General features: G+C 51.7%; 1 protein-coding gene across 3 annotated transcripts in view; it reads left to right on the top strand.

Moving 5' to 3' along the window:
- The first annotated feature begins 820 nt into the window (after nucleotides 1-820).
- The window catches only part of LOC141802035 (prospero homeobox protein 1-like), a 31,813-nt gene continuing 15,600 nt past the window's right edge, over nucleotides 821-17,033 (top strand). Inside the window, exons 1-4 of one of the 3 annotated variants that reach the window (XM_074685431.1) lie at nucleotides 821-1,334; nucleotides 3,988-6,056; nucleotides 9,736-9,843; nucleotides 16,598-16,792. In XM_074685431.1, the coding sequence (XP_074541532.1) occupies nucleotides 4,053-6,056; nucleotides 9,736-9,843; nucleotides 16,598-16,792 (2,307 nt within the window). In that variant the 5' untranslated portion in view covers nucleotides 821-1,334; nucleotides 3,988-4,052. Of the gene's footprint in view, nucleotides 1,335-1,473; nucleotides 1,603-2,074; nucleotides 2,485-3,987; nucleotides 6,057-9,735; nucleotides 9,844-16,597; nucleotides 16,793-17,033 lie in introns of those variants that run through there. The other 2 variants (XM_074685433.1, XM_074685432.1) reach the window with 2 other exon arrangements.

The following is a 17,033-nucleotide window of genomic DNA, read 5'->3' as shown; positions in this document are numbered from 1 at the left end:
GCTTCCCCGGATCATCTGAATTCCTGAGCAAAGCTCGGAGCCTCCGCTGCTCCGCTGCTCCATAAATCACACTCTGCTGCGACCAATGAGGAAAGTGTGCACGTAAAACATCTCTGCACGCCACTCTCACCCTCCAACACCCAGAGGAAGCAGCAGCTCGCTCCTTCTATTTGGGGAGCGGGGTCTGAGTGTGCAGCTCGGTGTGTGAGCGCAGGGAAAAGTAAATATGTGAATTAAAAATAAAGGTGAGCCTGAACCCTCCGAGCGTCATGTGACACAGCTGGCAGGCTGTAAACATGTCAGGGCTTTAAGGAATGTAAATGTGTTTCAGTGGATCCTCATAAACACATTAGAAACAGCGAGTGGAGCTTTGAAAAGGCCATAAAATAAAAAGTCCGTGGGTATTTCCACAGCCAGGAGCGGAGAGTCTGAGACACCATCTCTGCGTGAAACGATTCAACGAGATTCAACAAGATTCAACGAGACAAAAAGCTTCACTTTAACTGTTTGATGTAATTAATCTAAAAACTGAAAATATAAATTCACAGCTCTCCGCAAACATCGCTTTATTTATGGATCATAATAAAATAAATTCCTCTTTCTCTTATTTTTGTCAGACCCTCCTGGGAAAAAGCGACACAGCGACTCTAAAAGTTATGATTTCATTTATTATTTATTTATTTATTCAGAGCGCGCGTAAAGATGGTGTTAAAGTGTGTGTACGGTGTGTGTAAAGTGTGTGTAAGGTGTGTGTAAGGTGTGTGTAAAGGTGTTTAAAGTGCGGTGTCAAAGTGCGTAAACGGCTCTTACTGGCGCAGTCGTCGGTTTGAGGAGAAAGAGCTTAAAGAGCCGTTTCCTTCCCCCCTCCCCGTCCCTCTCCGGGTCCCTGCTCGGTCCCGGTCTCTGGTCAAGTTCAGAGCCTCGTTCTCGGGGCCGCACGGACGCTTCTTATTGGTAGGTTGCGACAGTTACATCACGTCGCTGGTGACGCGCACGTCTTCCTGTTTCCTTCAGCCGCATCTTAAAGTGGATCTTAGTGGCGGAGGAGCTCCAGCATCCAGAGCTCTGCATCCAGTGGGCTCTCTCTCTCCTCTCCCTCCTTCCTCTGCGCTCAGTGTCTCTCACTCTTCCAGTCGCAGCAGAGGAGAGCGGCTCAGCGCGACGCGCAGGAGCTCAGTCCATCCTCAGCGTTTCCTCTCCGGCTCCTCTCGCCGCGCACTTCGCTCCAGCTCTTCCGTCTCTGACGCACTGTTTGCGGCGTCCCAGCACCCCGCTCGCTCCGGATCCGCCGTGTTTGTGGCCGCAGGAGTCCGGGCTGCCCCTCTTCATCCAGGGTGAGTAAGCTTGTCCTCGGACTGCTCGCTCCGCGCTGCGCGCCGCTCTCTGCGCGGTGGGCGGAAAAAACAAACAAACATCATTAAGGCGTGAATTTATCCCGCTGCTCGTCGCCTCTGTGCCACTCCGCTCCGCTCTGTCTGCTTCGCCTCGCGTGGACGTGGTGAAGAGGAGCGTGAGCAGCCCGTGGTGTCGCGGGGGGACCGCGGACCGTGGCCCAGCCTTCCTCACCGCGGCGCACACCGAGCTGATGAGAAAGTTTGCGAAGTAAGTTTGAGCAGAGAGGCTTTTCAGAGAGGAGAGGGCTCCGGGGTGATCCGGACTGAGCTGAGCCACATGAACCAGCTCTCACCCCGGACTGGCTTCGTCCTGGGGGGTCAGGGTCCTCAGAGTGAACCTGTCTGCAGGGAGCTCGGAGGGTCAGTGTCTGTTTTCCACGGCAGCTCTCTGAGGATGGGCTGTGGTGAAAGGCTGCGGTGTTCAGGGTTTGAGGTTTGGGTTTTTGGTCTGATCAGGATCAGAGATGAGCCAGAAGGATCCAGACTGTGCTGGTGTGTGTGTTTACTGTAAAGTGTGTGTGTGTGTGTGTGTGTGAGTGTGACTGAGCTCCTCTAACTTCTCGGAGTGTTTTCTCCTCTCTGTGGAGCAGCAGGAGGTGAAGACAGTTTCCTGGGGACAGATGTCTGAGTGTGGTTCAGGGGCCGTGGAGCTGAGTGGACTCAGTGGTTCTCTGTGGATCAGGACTGTAAATGTTGAAGCTGTTTGTTACAGAGGCAGAGGAGAGTGCGCATGGGCAGTGAGAGACAGGTGCGCCTTCAGAGGAGACAGGTGCTGGGGACTATTTCCAGCTCGTTGTGAGGATCCTGAGGCGCTGGACTCGGGTCTCTCTTCTTGGAGATGGATCAGCTCTTGTTGGAGCTGCTGCTGATGGGGCTGTCAGGACTTGGAGCTGCGCCATGTTTGAGAGGGCTGCAGTTTGTAATGGGATGAAAAGAAAGCTTCACCCGGCCGCTCTGCACAGGAAAACTCCGCTTTTCAAGTTTTACCTGGAGGATTGAGCCGGTGTTTACCTGAGCAGCAGACGCTTCAATTCATGGCCGTGGTGTGGTGCCCTGCACGGCTGCACAGCGCCTAACAAAGCCAAGTTAGGTCTGTGTGTGAGTGAGTGTGTGTGTGAGTGTGTGTGTGTGTGTGTGTGTGTGAGGGAAGTTTAAAGATAGGAGCTAATATTAAAACTGTTTCTCCACATTTTAACAAAATGTTGATACAAATTATTTTAGTGAAAGAAAAAAAAAACATAAATTTCCTTCAATCCACATGAAGTTTATTTTCACAGAGGAGCTCACAAACTCTCCAACCTGAGTTTTTATATCTCAGGAATTAAAACATTTTAATATGAAAAAAGAAAAAAAGGTGAAAATATTTTCAAATTTATGAAAATGTTAGAAATATTCAAAAACTTGAAATTAAAGTGTAGGAAAGAATTTTATATTTTGTGGATTTGAATATTTTTCTTTTCTGTCTTTTTTTTTATCCTTGAAGAGTAAAATAAACTGAACTTCCTTCAGCCCCTCGTCCTCTGATCCAACGTCTCAAAGCAGAATAAAATCAGATTTTTAAAGCATGAGCGAGGTTTTTCAGAGCGGCCCGAGCAGCCTGGGCCGTCTCTGACATTTCCCCACGCCTGTGCCTGGACGCAGCTGACCGGGCTGAGGCGCCGCTGCTCGCCGGGCGTCACTGATGCAGGCCTGTTCTGACAAAACGTTTTGCTTTCAGAGGAGCATTAGGGGGTTTGTGTGAGCGCTTTAAGTTGCTCCTTGCCAGAGTTGACCCTTGCGACCCGTTCGTTTGAGCAGAATTAACTGCCCCTGCCAGATGAAAAGACAAACAAAAAACGCAGAAGTGAGCTCCCGCTGGCTCCAAAATCAATAGGCCTGTTCGCTCTTTCTGTGTCCGCAGCTTCATCCACCGCAGCTTCATCCACCACAGCTTCATCCACCGCAGCCCGGCTGATTAACGTGAAAATCACTGTGTTTGTAAACCACACACACTTTAAGCACCGTGTGTGTGTGTTGAGCTTAAACATTTTAATGTTTGGAGTGTATCAGGACACGACGTGTTTACTCCCTTTGTCCAACACTAATGTAAGAAACTCTTAACCCTGATTCTTTAATTTTATTTGTTGGTTAATAGCTCCAGTGTTGGCTCACACCACACAGATATGGAAATGAGGACAAGTACTTAAGTAATTATCATAATTTTATGCAGCTTTGTGCTCCGTGGGAACTGGTTCAGTGTCGCGCAGCGTGTAACAGGGGACCAGATAAAATGTAGGACTTTGCCCTGGAATGTGGATCCAAGGCCTGATCCTGATCCTGACCCCGGTCCGTGCTCCTCATCCTCTTACAGCAGATAATAAATCTCATTGTTCTTGTTGAAACACGCGGGGGGTGCTCGCCGTCTTCACACTCGACTCTTTGCTTTAATCTGTAAAATCAGAGGTGGAGGATTCGATGATTTGTCCTGAAGCTTCTCGTGAAGCGCTGATGGAGTTTGATGTTTGAGTTACTGAAAGTTCAGCCTCAGAGAAAAACCGTGGAAACACCTTCCCCCTCTCTAAGAGCTCCTGTGTCTGTGACTGTCTGCCCACAGGTTTCCGAGGCTTCGCTCCTAGAGGACTGGCTTTGTGGGATATGGCCCAATAGCAGCAGCCCGTGATGCCGGACCATGACAGCGACTCCCTCCTGAACAGACAGACCAAGCGAAGACGTGTGGACATTGGTGTTAAGAGGACCGTGGGCAGCACAGCCTCCGCCGCCGCCGCAGCAGCAGCCGCCACAACAACCACTGATAGCATAGCCCGCGCCAAAGCAGCCATTTTCAGTGCCATGAACTCTCTGAGCTCCCACTCTCACCACGGATCAGACGCCGACTCCATGGAGTGCTCGGTGGTGCAGCCACATGGCGGGCCTGGCGTCATCTCCGCCAGCGACAGCGAGTCCAAGTCCAACGTGCTCCGAAAGCTGCTGAAGAGGGCCAACTCGTACGAGGACACCATGATGCCCTTCCCCGGCACCACCATCATCTCCCAGCTCCTCAAGAACAACATGGCTAAAAACGGGGGCGGGCCCGAGAGGGGGGACAGGGGGGACCGGGGGGACGCCGGTTTCCCCGGATCAGGGCTCTCCAACGCAAGCTCAGACGCCCCCCAGGAGGACGTGTGCAGCAACTCCTCACAGGACAGCACCCCGCAAGAGTGCCTGTCCCCCTTCGGCCGTCCGCCCGGCCTCGCCGCCTTCGACATTGAGCGTCTCAACGACGAACACCTGCGCGCCAAGCGAGCCCGGGTGGAGAACATTATCCGAGGTATGAGCCACTCGCCGAGCGTCGTGGTGCCTGCCGCTTCACGCCACGAGCGCGACCACGAGATGGACGGAGAAAGGGACATGGACCTGGACTGTCCCCCCCCTCAGTCGCAGCAGCAGGCCCCGAGCAGCCCGCGGGGCGGCGAGGTGTGCGGCAGCAGCAGCAGGGAGAACAAACGCAAGCAGCGCCTGCCGCAGCAGCAGCAGCAGAGCTTCACCCAGCTGGTGTGCCAGAGGAAGGAGCAGAAGCAGGAGGAGCGGCGGCAGCTGAAGCTGCAGCTGGAGGACATGCAGAAGCAGCTGCGCCAGCTGCAGGAGAAGTTCTTCCAGATTTACGACTCCACCGACGACTCCGAGCACAACGACCTGCACAACGACCTCCACAACGACATGGGAAACATGTCCGAGGACAGCCCGGGCAGGTCCGACGCCGGCGGGGACGACCGGGGTGGAGACGACCTGCGCTCTGACAACGAGATGTCTGATCTGGACCCGGGCCACTTCCTGGACCGGGCCAGGGCGCTACTCCAGGAGCAGGCCCTGCTGGCGCACGGCGAGAAGCCCAGGAGGGAGGGGCTGGGCCGCAGCAAAGGACAGGGCGGTCCGGGCGCCTCCATGCACGCCGAGGGCAAGCAGCTGGCAGAGACGCTGAAGCAGGAACTCAACTCCGCCATGACCCAGGTCGTGGACACCGTGGTCAAGGTGTTCGCCAAGCCCCCCCGCCCCACGCCCCAGCAGGCCTTCCCGCCCCTGTCCATACCGCCTGAGAGATTCCCCGCCGTCGTCAACGGAGACAACCCCAACTTCCACACGGCCAACCAGAGGCTGCAGTGCTTCGGTGATGTCATCATTCCCAACCCTCTGGACTCCTTCGCCAGCATGCCGGGGATGCCGGGCCCCGCCGACGACCAAACCGAGGCGCTGCCCCTGGTGGTGAGGAAGACCCCCAGCGAGCACCACCACCACCAGTCCTCAGCCGTGGGCGCCCACGGCGGGCACCACCACCCCGTCCTCCACCCCTCCTCGCTCTCTGCCTCCATGGGCTTCAGCCCGCCGTCGTTCAGACACCCGTTCCCTCTCCCTCTGATGGGCTACCCCTTCCAGAGTCCCCTCGGCGCCCCCACAGGGGGCTACCCGGGGAAGGACCGCTCCTCACCAGACTCCATGGACCTGTCCCGGGAGACCACCAGCCTCAGGACCAAGATGGCGTCGGGCCACCACCTGGGGCACCACCACCGCTCCCTGTCACCAGCGCACCCTGGCAGCACGGCCGAGGGACTGTCCCTGTCCCTCATCAAGTCCGAGTGCGGCGACCTGCAGGACATGGCCGACATCTCACCCTACTCAGGCAGCAACGTATCCTTTAAACGAGTGTGTGTGTGTGTGTGTGTGTGTGTGTGTGTGTGTGTGTGTGTGTGTGTGTGTGTGTGTGTGAAGCACAAACACTCTCAGGCTCATGTCGTAGTCCTGGTCCAGCTCAAACCGGCTCCAGCTGGAGTCAGGTGGCAGAGGTGGCAGAGGCAGGTGAGCGGCAGCACAAAGAGTTAAACTCCGATCATTTTTTTGGCCGGTGATAAACGAAGAATCTGAGAAATTGTTGATGAATCACTTTTCCTCCCACTGCTGTTCTCGTCTCCATTGTGCTGCATTGTTGTATTTATTTTTACACTCGCAGCTCTTCCTTCTCTCAGCGCCGAGCAGCCTTTTCTTCCATCTTCATCCTAAGTGCCTTAAAAGCTTTCTTGTCACATATCACTTACTCACAAAGATTAGGTCCCCACCACATTTACTGCCCCAATTCCTTTCATAAAGACGTCCTGAGAGAGCAGGGAGGGAGATAACGTCCTGAGACTTGGCACACAATGGTGTTGTATAGCCTCCCCTATAGGTTAACCCCGGCGTGCCCGGCCGTGCCCCGCGCAGAAAGAGGCTACGCCCTGAGGGAGGCTCGGGTTGGAGCCCCGCGAGACCTGGACTAATAGTTTAAACAGACACATTCAGAGCGTCTCCGTTTCACCTCCTCCTCCTCCTCCTCCTCCTCCTCCTCAGCCTGGAGGAGGCGACACCCTGCGACCCTTATGAAAGTTTGATTTCTGGAGGAAAACGGCGTCTGAGAGTCAGTGACGCTGAAACCCGTCTGTAAGAGACGGTGTGTGTTTAGCATGTGAGGCGCTTTCTGTCTCTGGTTTGTACCTGCCTGTTTAGCAGGTGTGTGTGTGTGTGTGTGTGTGTGTTTATCCTTTGTGTGTGTGTCACAAAAGGTTCGCCTGAGGACTCAGTAAAGATGTATATTTATGATTGCTTGTGTTTTCTCTTGTGTTCCTCTTATCATCCATCGCTGTTGTAAAAAGCCCACAATCATTGTCGTTTCTCTTTTTTTCATTTCATAAAGATCTGTCAACAGCCCGGGGGGCCCTTCGGCTGTTGCTTGGCAGCCAAATACTTCTTTTTTTGTTTTCCCTCCCCGCACACCCCCTCCTCCCCGTCTTTTCTTTGAAGCGGACGTTAACAGGTGTTTGCAGCGAGCTGTTTATCTTTCATTACCTCGCCTTGTCTTGTCTTCTGACCCAAGGGTGAACGCTTTCCAGAGATCCATAATCCTTTGCTTCTACGGGCTCCCGATGGAGGGATGAAAAGAGGAGAGGGAGAGGGAGACGTTCAGAGACGGGAGAAAGTAGAAAACAATCAAACAATAACCACATATGCCAGATGCTGTGGCTTTCATGGTGGCGTTGATAAATTCAGGGCATTAACAGACGAAGAGGAGGAAGAGCACGTCCGCACAAAGCTTTCTGATTTTATCTTTTTAATTCTGATTCCTGGAGTTTGATCTGCAGGTTTAGGGACAGAGTTTGGTCTGTACACAAAGCGTTTTTAATGTTTTTAATTTAAAAAAGGTGAAGTTTGAGTCACGCTCAGCTTCGGAGGCGGCTCAGCCTGTGAAGCCAGAGGCAGCTTGTCAGACATTTCGCAAGGTGCGTTCAAGTTCAGCAGCTCTCGGCGACGTTACCGAGCAGATGGCCGCTATCAATTTCCCCATTTGTTCTCCGAGCGCCTCCAAATCTTCGTGTCCTTACACCTGGAAGCAGGAAGTGCAGCAGCCATCTCCCTCTCATGACTCTGGGCTTCGGGGAAGTGTTGTGAGAATGATGATGTCTTGTCAGATGTGGCGGGCGAACACTGGGCCAGCTGGTGTGAGTGCACCATCATGACAAAATAATAGCCTCGCACGTCACCCCTAAGTCCAATCACAATTACATTTGCAAGCTGTGAGTGAATTGGAGATGGAAATGCCTCATCTGGAGATACGAGGCTCCTTAACTGTCGTCTGACGGGAGGTGATCCTGCGTTTATGGCCGGGCCGGTGAAAACCAGGACGTCTTTGTTTTAACATCATTTTAATTTCTCTGGTATCGGAGGAAGCAGCGTTAATCCTAATAGAAAAAGCAAAAACAAATTAATGTGAGTGTAAGAGCTCTCAGATAATTCCTGCGTGCTGGGAGCGAGCGCGCGCTCTGCCCGCCGCTCTGAGCCCGCCGCTCTGAGGAGCCATTGTGTCCTCCTCCTGGAGCAGATGGTGCGGTGTGGAGAGTGAAGTGCTGCTCTTTTGGCCAGGCCTGACGGAGCAACACCAGCCTGCCAGGGTTTCCCCACAAGACCGGGCCGCGCACACCCAGCGCCCCCTCCCTGAACCAGACCCAGGCGACGGGGTCTTTAAGGAGCCAGCCCAGCGCCGCTCAGCGTTTGCTGGCGTCGCCGTGTCACCCCGAGGCCAAGGGCAATCCCATCCAGCAGCTGATGCCTCCTTCCCGTCCTGTAGTCACAGCTACATCTGGACACTCCACTGGGTTTAACGATCGCAACCGCCGCGGGCGCCGTAAATAACGCCACGCCGGTTATTTCGTCCACTGGAGTGTAAACAGTCTTCATGAAAACTTGGGCTGTATCTTGTGTGTGATTTGCAGCCGTGTCTCAGTGAGCGTGATGGAAACCCTCGCTGAAACAGCCCCAGGTTTTAGCAGTCAGTCCGCCCCCCATCCCAGTCCCAGTCCCCGTCCCCCTTTCAGTGTCTTATCCTCCAGATTGATATTATCAGATGCATTATACGGCCGTTAATTCACCATGGAAATGGCTTGGGCCGTTCGGTGGCGCAGATGTGTTTCAGCCCCCCCCCCCTCCGTCGCTGGCTGTGTCCAAAGCCTCAGAGCCCCTCTTCTCCTCCCTCTTCTCCTCCCTCTTCTCCTCCTTCTTTTTGCTCCTCCAAGGCTTTGGCAGCGGCGGCGGGGCTGGGGGGCAGGGGTGGAGCAGAGGGAAGAGGAGGGGGATGTAATTGAAGGTTGGAAGCACAGCGTCCCTCAAGGTGCCCCCACCAGCCCAGCTCCTTCCTCCCTGCCGCTCCATCCAGGGGATCCATTAGGACGAGGAGGCCTCCGACACGTGTGTGTGAGGAGGTGTGTGTGAGGAGGAGTGATGAGGAGGAGTGTGTGAGGAGGGTTTTCATGTGTCCCGGTCTTTGGGAGCGTCTCCTGGACCTTGTGTTGTCAGTGATATGACGCCAGCCTCAGACAGTCATCGTGGGGCTTGGCATGTGCCGTGGCCAAGCCATTAGGCCTCCTTGCCCGTCACTGGCATTAACTGCTGTCTTTGTCTGTGATATGCAAATGTCTCCTTTTTTCTTCCTCCTTTTTCGGGTGGAGGTTAGCGAGGGGTGTAGGCAAAGGCGTTTGCTTGCTTTGACTGTGAAATGAGCCTCCTTATGTAAAAGCGCTGGCGGCGTGCTGGCCAGCGTTTTATTTAGCGTGACGCTCTCACACCTGACACGGCCCATGGTGAAAGCAAACAAATGGTTTTGTCTTCAGGTTCAGCCGCCGTCCAACAGTGCTGCCTTCATGCCTGACAGGAAATTTGGTTACTCATCATCCAGATGGACGTTTCTGAACAAACTTTCAGCCTGTTACTAACATCTACTTCCTGTTGTGTCCTTTGACCTGCCCTGAGCTACGTCGTTAATTTCCTTAACAGCAGCTTTTCCCAGATTCAAGAGGGTCTGTCCCCAAACCACCTGAAGAAGGCCAAGCTCATGTTTTTCTACACCCGCTACCCGAGCTCCAACATGCTCAAGATGTTCTTCTCTGATGTCAAGGTGAGTCCACCATCGTCTTCCTCATCGTCTTCTTCATCATCCTCAGTCCATGACCTGAACCAACATCCCCCTGAAACCAAGACGTCCTCAGACTCTCAAACTGACAAACTGACACATTCACAGCTGGTTTAAGGCTCTGCTTTATCTCACTATTTAACAACCACAGGTCCGGTTGGCCTAGTGTGTGTGTGTGTATATATATATATATATATATATATATATATATATATATATATATATATATATATATATATATATATATATATAGATAATTTATTTATTTATTTATATATTTATATACTTATTTATTTATTTATATATTTATATACTTATTTATTTATTTATATATTTATATATTTATAATCACTGTAAAAAGCAAAAAAGCAAAAATCCCCCAAAAATCTTTTAAAAAGGTGCAAAAAAACCACAAAAAAAATAAAATAAAAAAAAACAACAACATGGTGTTACTTGCAGAGTGTTGTATTAATCTTACCTTTAAAAATAGTGTTTTATATTTAAACACAAGTATCGAAAAAGGTACTCAGCATTTGCAAATATTTAAGTTTAGAAATCAGTTTAACCCTCTGTGGTTCACACACTGATGCCAGATATGAAAAAAAATTGTTTTAAGTGTTTTTGTCTCAAAAAGATCAAATTAAAATAATCTAAAGGCCTAAATATTTCTTAAAAATTATAGATAATTATATATAAACAGATTTAATTAAAGATATTTCCAGGGTTTGGGTTTGTTGCCTTGAGGCAACACTGTACCATAATGGTAAGTAATAAAAATAAGAGTTATTTGTTATTATAATTATAATTATTATTATTATTATTATTATTATTATTATTATTATTATTATTATTATTATACTTTTATTATATTTAAACACTATTTTTTCCAAATACACGTGGGAAATACTTGATGGTCTCAACAGTTTACAGTACATGCCATTAAAAGTGTAAAATCTTAAAAAAACAACTTTTTTTATCAGTTTCCTGAAGGCAGCACTGTACCACTGAGCAACGCCCCATTGAAATGAATGGGTCAGAGAGTCTGAACATATTTTAATTAACTTGACATGAACTATTTAACAGAAAGACTTCTCTGCTGGAGCTTTCAGGAGACTGACTTTCCTTAGTGGGAAAATGTGTGGAGGATTTGAGGCTGTGCTCCGTCAGTTTAAACCTGAACTTTACTAAAACTAACGTCAAATTTATCGGTAGGTGAAAACTGGAGAGGTCCAAACATTTAATGAGCAGTTTGTTTTTGAACAGTGTGTAAATCAGAAACCAAAATGTTTCTCAGGGCAACGTTTGCATTTTTACACGTTTCCTTAAATTAATCAGCAAATGAAGTAAATCAAACTATCAGAGATTAACCTTTACTAGTCTATTAACAGGAACATATTTTGTTTTGCACTGAGAAAGACTCGGTAAAAAAAGTTATTGGACAGTAGCTAGAAAGTCTGTAAAAATGGATCCTCTCTGACCTCCAGAGGGTCACATGACACATTCAGACCCTGTCATTGGTCCCTTCAGGTGTTTCCTCCTCTGACACCTGGGACGTGTTGTGTGAATGTAAAAGGCCAAAAATGTGTTTGTTTCCAGGAGACGAGGAGGTGACACAGAGGGTCAGAGAAACACAGAGGGTCAGAGAAACACAGAGACGTGTTTTCAGACTCGCTCCGAGTTTAGTTTGTGATTAAAATGTGTAAATATGAGAAAAATCAGCTAACGTCTCTCCTCTCTCCTCTCTCCTTTCTCCTCTCCTCTCTAGTCTCTTGTCTCCTTTCTCCTCTGTCCTCTCTCGTCTCTCGTCTCTCCTCTCTCCTGTCCTCTCTCCTCATCTCTCCTCTCTCGTCTCCTCTCTCCTCTCTCCTCTCTCCTCTCTTCTCTCCTCTCTCCTCTCCTCTCTCCTCTCTCCTCTCTCCTCCTCTCTCCTCTCTCCTGTCCTCTCTCCTCCTCTCTCCTCTCTGTTTTCCTCTCTCCTCTCTCGTTTTCCTCTCTCCTCTCTCGTCTCTCGTCTCCTCTCTTCTCTCCTCTCTTGTCTACTCTCTCCTCTCCTCTCTCGTCTCCTTTCTCCTCTGTCCTCTGTCCTCTCTCGTTTTCCTCTCTCCTCTCTCCTCCCCTCTCTCGTCTCTCCTCTCTTCTCTCCTCTTTCCTCTCCCTTGTCTCGTCTCTTCTCTCTCGTCTCCTCTCTCTCCTCTCTCCTCTCTCGTCTCTCCTCTCTCCTCTCTCCTCTCTCCTCTCCTCTCTCCTCTCTCCTCTCTCCTCTCTCCTCTCTTCTCTCTCCTGTCTTCTCTCCTGTCCTCTCTCCTCTCCTCTCTCCTCTCTCCTCTCCTCTCTCCTCCTCTCTCCTCTCGTCTTTTCTCTGGTAACAACTCTTGTCGTTGCACCTGCTTGAAAAGAGGAAGTTGATGATGTGTGATGATCAGGCTTGAGTTGCCGTGAACACTGGCTCCCTGTCCGTCTCCAAACGAGGCCCCTTCCCTCACCAAGTTATGGTTTTATGCAAAGGATGAAAGAAGAGGAAGTTGAATGGGTTTCCATGAGGGAGCTGGAGCCGTGAGTTTTCCACAGATAAAGAGCGGGATGAGTAATGGAGGGGTTGGGAGGGCAGCGAGGAGGAGGAGGAGGGAGCCTGGAGACGGAGGAGTGGTTATCTGAGCAGGTGGAGGGAGGACGAGGGCGGCGAGGAGAGGATCGCCGGGCGTTGGATCCACGGGGAGTTTAACGAAGGAGGTTTGGTGAACAAAGCCCGATACGTTCAAACAACCAGGGAAACAACACAATGGCCGTTGTGGTTTGTTTGTTGTGGCGTTGGTTAATTGTGTGGGAGCCTCTTCCTGAGCGTACGCAGGGTAAACACGGTGACATATCCAGGCCAGCCCTTTCAGAGCGGGACATAAAGCTCCCTTTTTCCTCCAGCCTCCAGCTTTCTCAGCTCCTGATTGGTCGGCGTGGAGAAGGGGAATATGACAGAAGCTCCTGGATGTCTCGGCGTCCCACGTTTCTCCGTCAATCATCTGCATCAACCCCGGTTTAAGACGATAAGCACTTTGTTTCTCTGGCTAGTGGTGGCTAAGTAGGTGGCCTCTTCATGAACAGCCTCATCAGATACTTAAACAAGGTCAAGATAGTTAAGGGGATTATGAGTCACATTGGTTTGTTTTTGTTTTCAGCGCAGGACAAAAGACGGGGCGTTCACTCGGGGGACGTGTATGGGAATGAGAGCGACTATCTAATGAGATTCAGCCGGCGAGGCCTCTCAGCGAGCGGCTCCTCAGACTTAAGACACGGAGGCTAATCAGGTCTCCCCTAATCAGGTCTGGACTGTCAGGGACCTAATGAACGTGGGAAGTGGGTTGCTCTTACGAGCCGGGGACGCCCAGGCTGTTGTTCTCCGTCTCTAAGCTCCTTTCAGGACGAGCTGACTTCTCTCTGACTTTTGGTGTTGCTGACATGTTTTGACTGACGTGTCATAATACTATTGTTGACGCCTGTGGTTTACCCCGTCCTCTAAGATCCCCCGTTACTGCAGCAGAGATTGTTTTAATGAGGGGCCGACGATCACAATAGATGTAAGGAGAGATTAAAAAATGAAGAGTCACTCAAGTCGACTAAAGTTCCCGCAGAGAAACGTGACGTTAGGCGTCCATCTTTGATTCGCGCTCGTCTCGCTGTCTTTGTCCGTGCACGGCTCTCTGAATATTTGGAGCAGTCATGTGCTGCGGCGTACCCGGGGTCAGGAGGATTTTCCCTTTTCTATATGTCATTCCTTCTCCTTTCTGTTTTTCGCTGATGGTGGAGCTGCTGGTGGTATATGTGCCCTCGCTGGGGCCGGGGAAAGAAAAGCCAGCCGCTGGATTTGAGGCGTTGCAGTAACAAAAGCCTGCTTTCCAGGGCCGCTTTTTGTGTGCAGTCAGCCAATAGGCAGCCGGAGATTATCTCCCACAATTCACCCCTGCGAAAACAGGAAGCGTTGGAAAGCCCTGATGACTGTGAAGGGGCTTACGGGCGCGAGCGGCGAGAGGAGGCAAAGTGAGGCCCACGCTGGCTTCTCTGTCTTTCTGCGCTCCTCTCTGCTTGTTCTAGATGTAGCTTAGCACGCTGAGGTCATGTGTGTGTTTTCTGCTTATTGTTGAGCCCAGAGACACACACCTGTCACAGAAAACACACAACAAACACACAACAAACACACAACAAACACACAACTTTAAAAAAACACACAACACATTATAAAACCAAGAGCTGGTTCCTGATCCGGTCTGGGACCAGGAGACTCCAGACTTTTCCTATTCTGGACTTCAGCATGCATGTGTGTGTGTGTGTGTGTGTGTGTGTGTGTGTGTGTGTGTGTGTGTGTGTGTGTGTGCCACCTTCTATCTTACGCTGTTAGCACTAAGTGTTGACCTTTCACAGGCTCTTGAGTGTGAGTGTGAGAAACACGCTCTCGCTGTCGCTCTCTCATCTGCCTCTCAGCCTGGCACACACACACACACACACACACACACACACACACACACACACACACACACGTGTACAATCTTATACACACTACATGCATTGGCTCAAACACACACCCTGTCCTCTGTGCGCCTCCTTTGCGAGCTGGCTGACCCCTGCCAGCTCTGATTAAGGAGTTAGCGATGCTCCTTCGATCCCGTCCCTCGTCCTCAGACTCTGTCGGGGATACCTGCCCCCCCCCCAGAGCCTGATGAAGTGGGGGCTGCAGGCTGAGCCGCTGGGGGCTGCTGGGGGCTGCAGGCTGAGCTGCTGGGAGCTGCAGGCTGAGCTGCAGGCTGAGCTGCAGGCTGAGCTAAAGCGGGCTCTCTGAGTGTGCAGTGAAGGCAGCGTGGTGTGTTTACTGACTCATACTGTAAATATTGGATCTATGCTGTGATGGAGCTCATACATCTCCTCCTGAGCGTGCCGTAATAAAGTGAAGGTGTCCAAAGTGGCGGATCTATCCGTCACTCAGCGGCACTGACACCAAAGGTCTCCTGCGTGAGCGATGGCTGCTCCTTCGCTGGCTTTAATCTGAGAATGTGGCGCTCAGTCTTTGCACGCGCTCACAGCAGAGTCGTGGCGAGGAGCTACAGTTCTGTCACATGTAAGGGTTGACGGGCGCCGCGGCTTGTCGGCAGCGGTGTGTTTGTGCTGGGTCACCCTCCAGCGTCTGCCTGATTGTGTGAGTTTAAGAATAGCGGCGTGCTCGCCGTGTATTTGTAAGTGTCAGTGGTTTGTTTGTTTGACGCTCCGATGTCACGACCCCGGCTTGCTGACTGCTCACGTTCCAAACCCTCTTTGCCCCCCCCCCCACCAGCCAAACGCCATTGTCCGACAGCACTGACCTGCACCGTCCTCCCCTCCTCCCCCCTCCTCCCTCGTTTCCCCGTTTATGCTCACCCTGCACTTTACGACGGCCACCGCACGCCCCTCCTCCTCCTGAACGCCCTGCCAAACAATGTCAAGCGGACTTATTCTTTTCCCGCTCCACATTATGTCATCGGCGGATGGTTCCAGAAAGACACGGCCCGCTCCTCCTCGCCGCTCTGTCCCCTCTCCTCCTGATTCGCCAACTTCCTCTGCCCGTCCTCTCCGCCTCACGTCTTCGTGTCTTTCTTGTGTGTTTATTTGACTGCCATCCTGATGGTGGAGAGTGTGTGTGTGTGTGTGTGTGTGTGTGTGTGTGTGTGTGTGTGTGTGTGTGTGTGTGTGTGTGTGTGTGTGGTGGAACAATAGCCGGAGCCTAATCTCCATGTCAAAACCGCTCTGCCTCCCCAGCGAGCAGTCTGCTCAGCGTTTAGCGGCGTTTTGTCCCCCCATTCTTCGAGCGCCACAAAAAGAGCAGAGGGGAGGGGGTGACGGCCTGTGTGTGTGTGTGTGTGTGTCACTGTGTGTGTGTGTGTGTGTGTGTGTGTGTGTTCGGGGTATCAAGCTCTTCACAGGATGAATTTATTGGGTGTAATATCAGGGGGTCAGGGAGGGGGCCGGCCTGGTTTTATGAGTCCAGGGTCTGATTGAGACCTCCAGGGGGTTCCAGGGGGACCGGTCTGGTCTGGTCTGGTCTGTATCTGGTCCCTGGGTGTTTGGACGGTCTGTTTCCTGGGCTGGGACCAGGCTCAGAGGAGCGGGGAGCCTGCAGAGCCTCTTAATAGGTTTACCTCCTCCCATTGAGTCGGGCCGAGCGGCGCGGATCAGATAGCCACAGTTATCTCCTCTCCCTCTTTCACTCCTTCTGTGCTCCTTTTCTCTCCTCTCTGTCGGCCTGGGAGGTGCGAGGAGAGGGGAGGAGAATCAGGGTGTAATTGGTGAACGGGGTTAAGTACATGTTTGAGCCCCCTGCGGGCCGCCGCCTCAGATGATGACTTAATCGTTTTTCTGGTCAATTATGTGTTTGCGGTCTTGCACCTCCCCCCCACCTCCTCTCCACCTCTCCTCCTTTCCCACTCTCGGGGTTATGACAGGGGGAGGTCTGTTCCCAGTGGGGGAGATGAATGAACACACACACACACACACACACACACACACACACACACGGCTCGCTGTCTTCCTTAATGTCTCTATTATCTCCCTCGCCGTGTGATCTGGCCTCCTCAGCTCAGGCCTCCTCAGCTCTCGCCTCACGTCGCGGCGCCCCGCTGGGGGAGCACGCTCCCTGATTCTCACGCTTGGATCTGAAGTCTCCGTCAGGTTTGGGCTCAGTTTTCCTCCAGCGTGTCTGATGTTTGCTCCGCTCTCGTTGCAGTTTAACCGCTGCATCACCTCCCAGCTCATCAAGTGGTTCAGCAACTTCCGGGAGTTCTACTACATCCAGATGGAGAAGTTCGCTCGCCAGGCCATCAACGACGGCGTCACCGGCAGCGAGGAGATGAGCGTCAGCCGCGACTGCGAGCTCTTCAGGGCCCTCAACATGCACTACAACAAGGCCAACGACTTCGAGGTAAACACACAGACCGTCACACGCTTCACACGCTTCAGACGCTTCAGACGCAGACGCTTCAGACGCAGACGCAGGGTGACATCAGAGCCGAGGAAACTTTGTTCCTGCGTCAGGAACGATCAGTCGTTTTTTCTCAGTCGTTTTTTCTCAGAGTCGTTTTTTCTCAGAGTCGTTTTTTCTCAGAGTCGTTTTTTCTCAGAGTCGTTTTTTCTCAGAGTTGATTTTTCTCAGAGTCGTTTTT

This window comes from Halichoeres trimaculatus, unplaced genomic scaffold (assembly GCF_033239565.1).
Source record: "Halichoeres trimaculatus isolate MK-OKI-2021-1 unplaced genomic scaffold, fHalTri1.1 fHalTri1_scaffold_13, whole genome shotgun sequence".
Classification (NCBI taxonomy): domain Eukaryota; kingdom Metazoa; phylum Chordata; class Actinopteri; order Labriformes; family Labridae; genus Halichoeres; species Halichoeres trimaculatus.
This window is presented reverse-complemented; position numbering and strand designations above follow the sequence as displayed.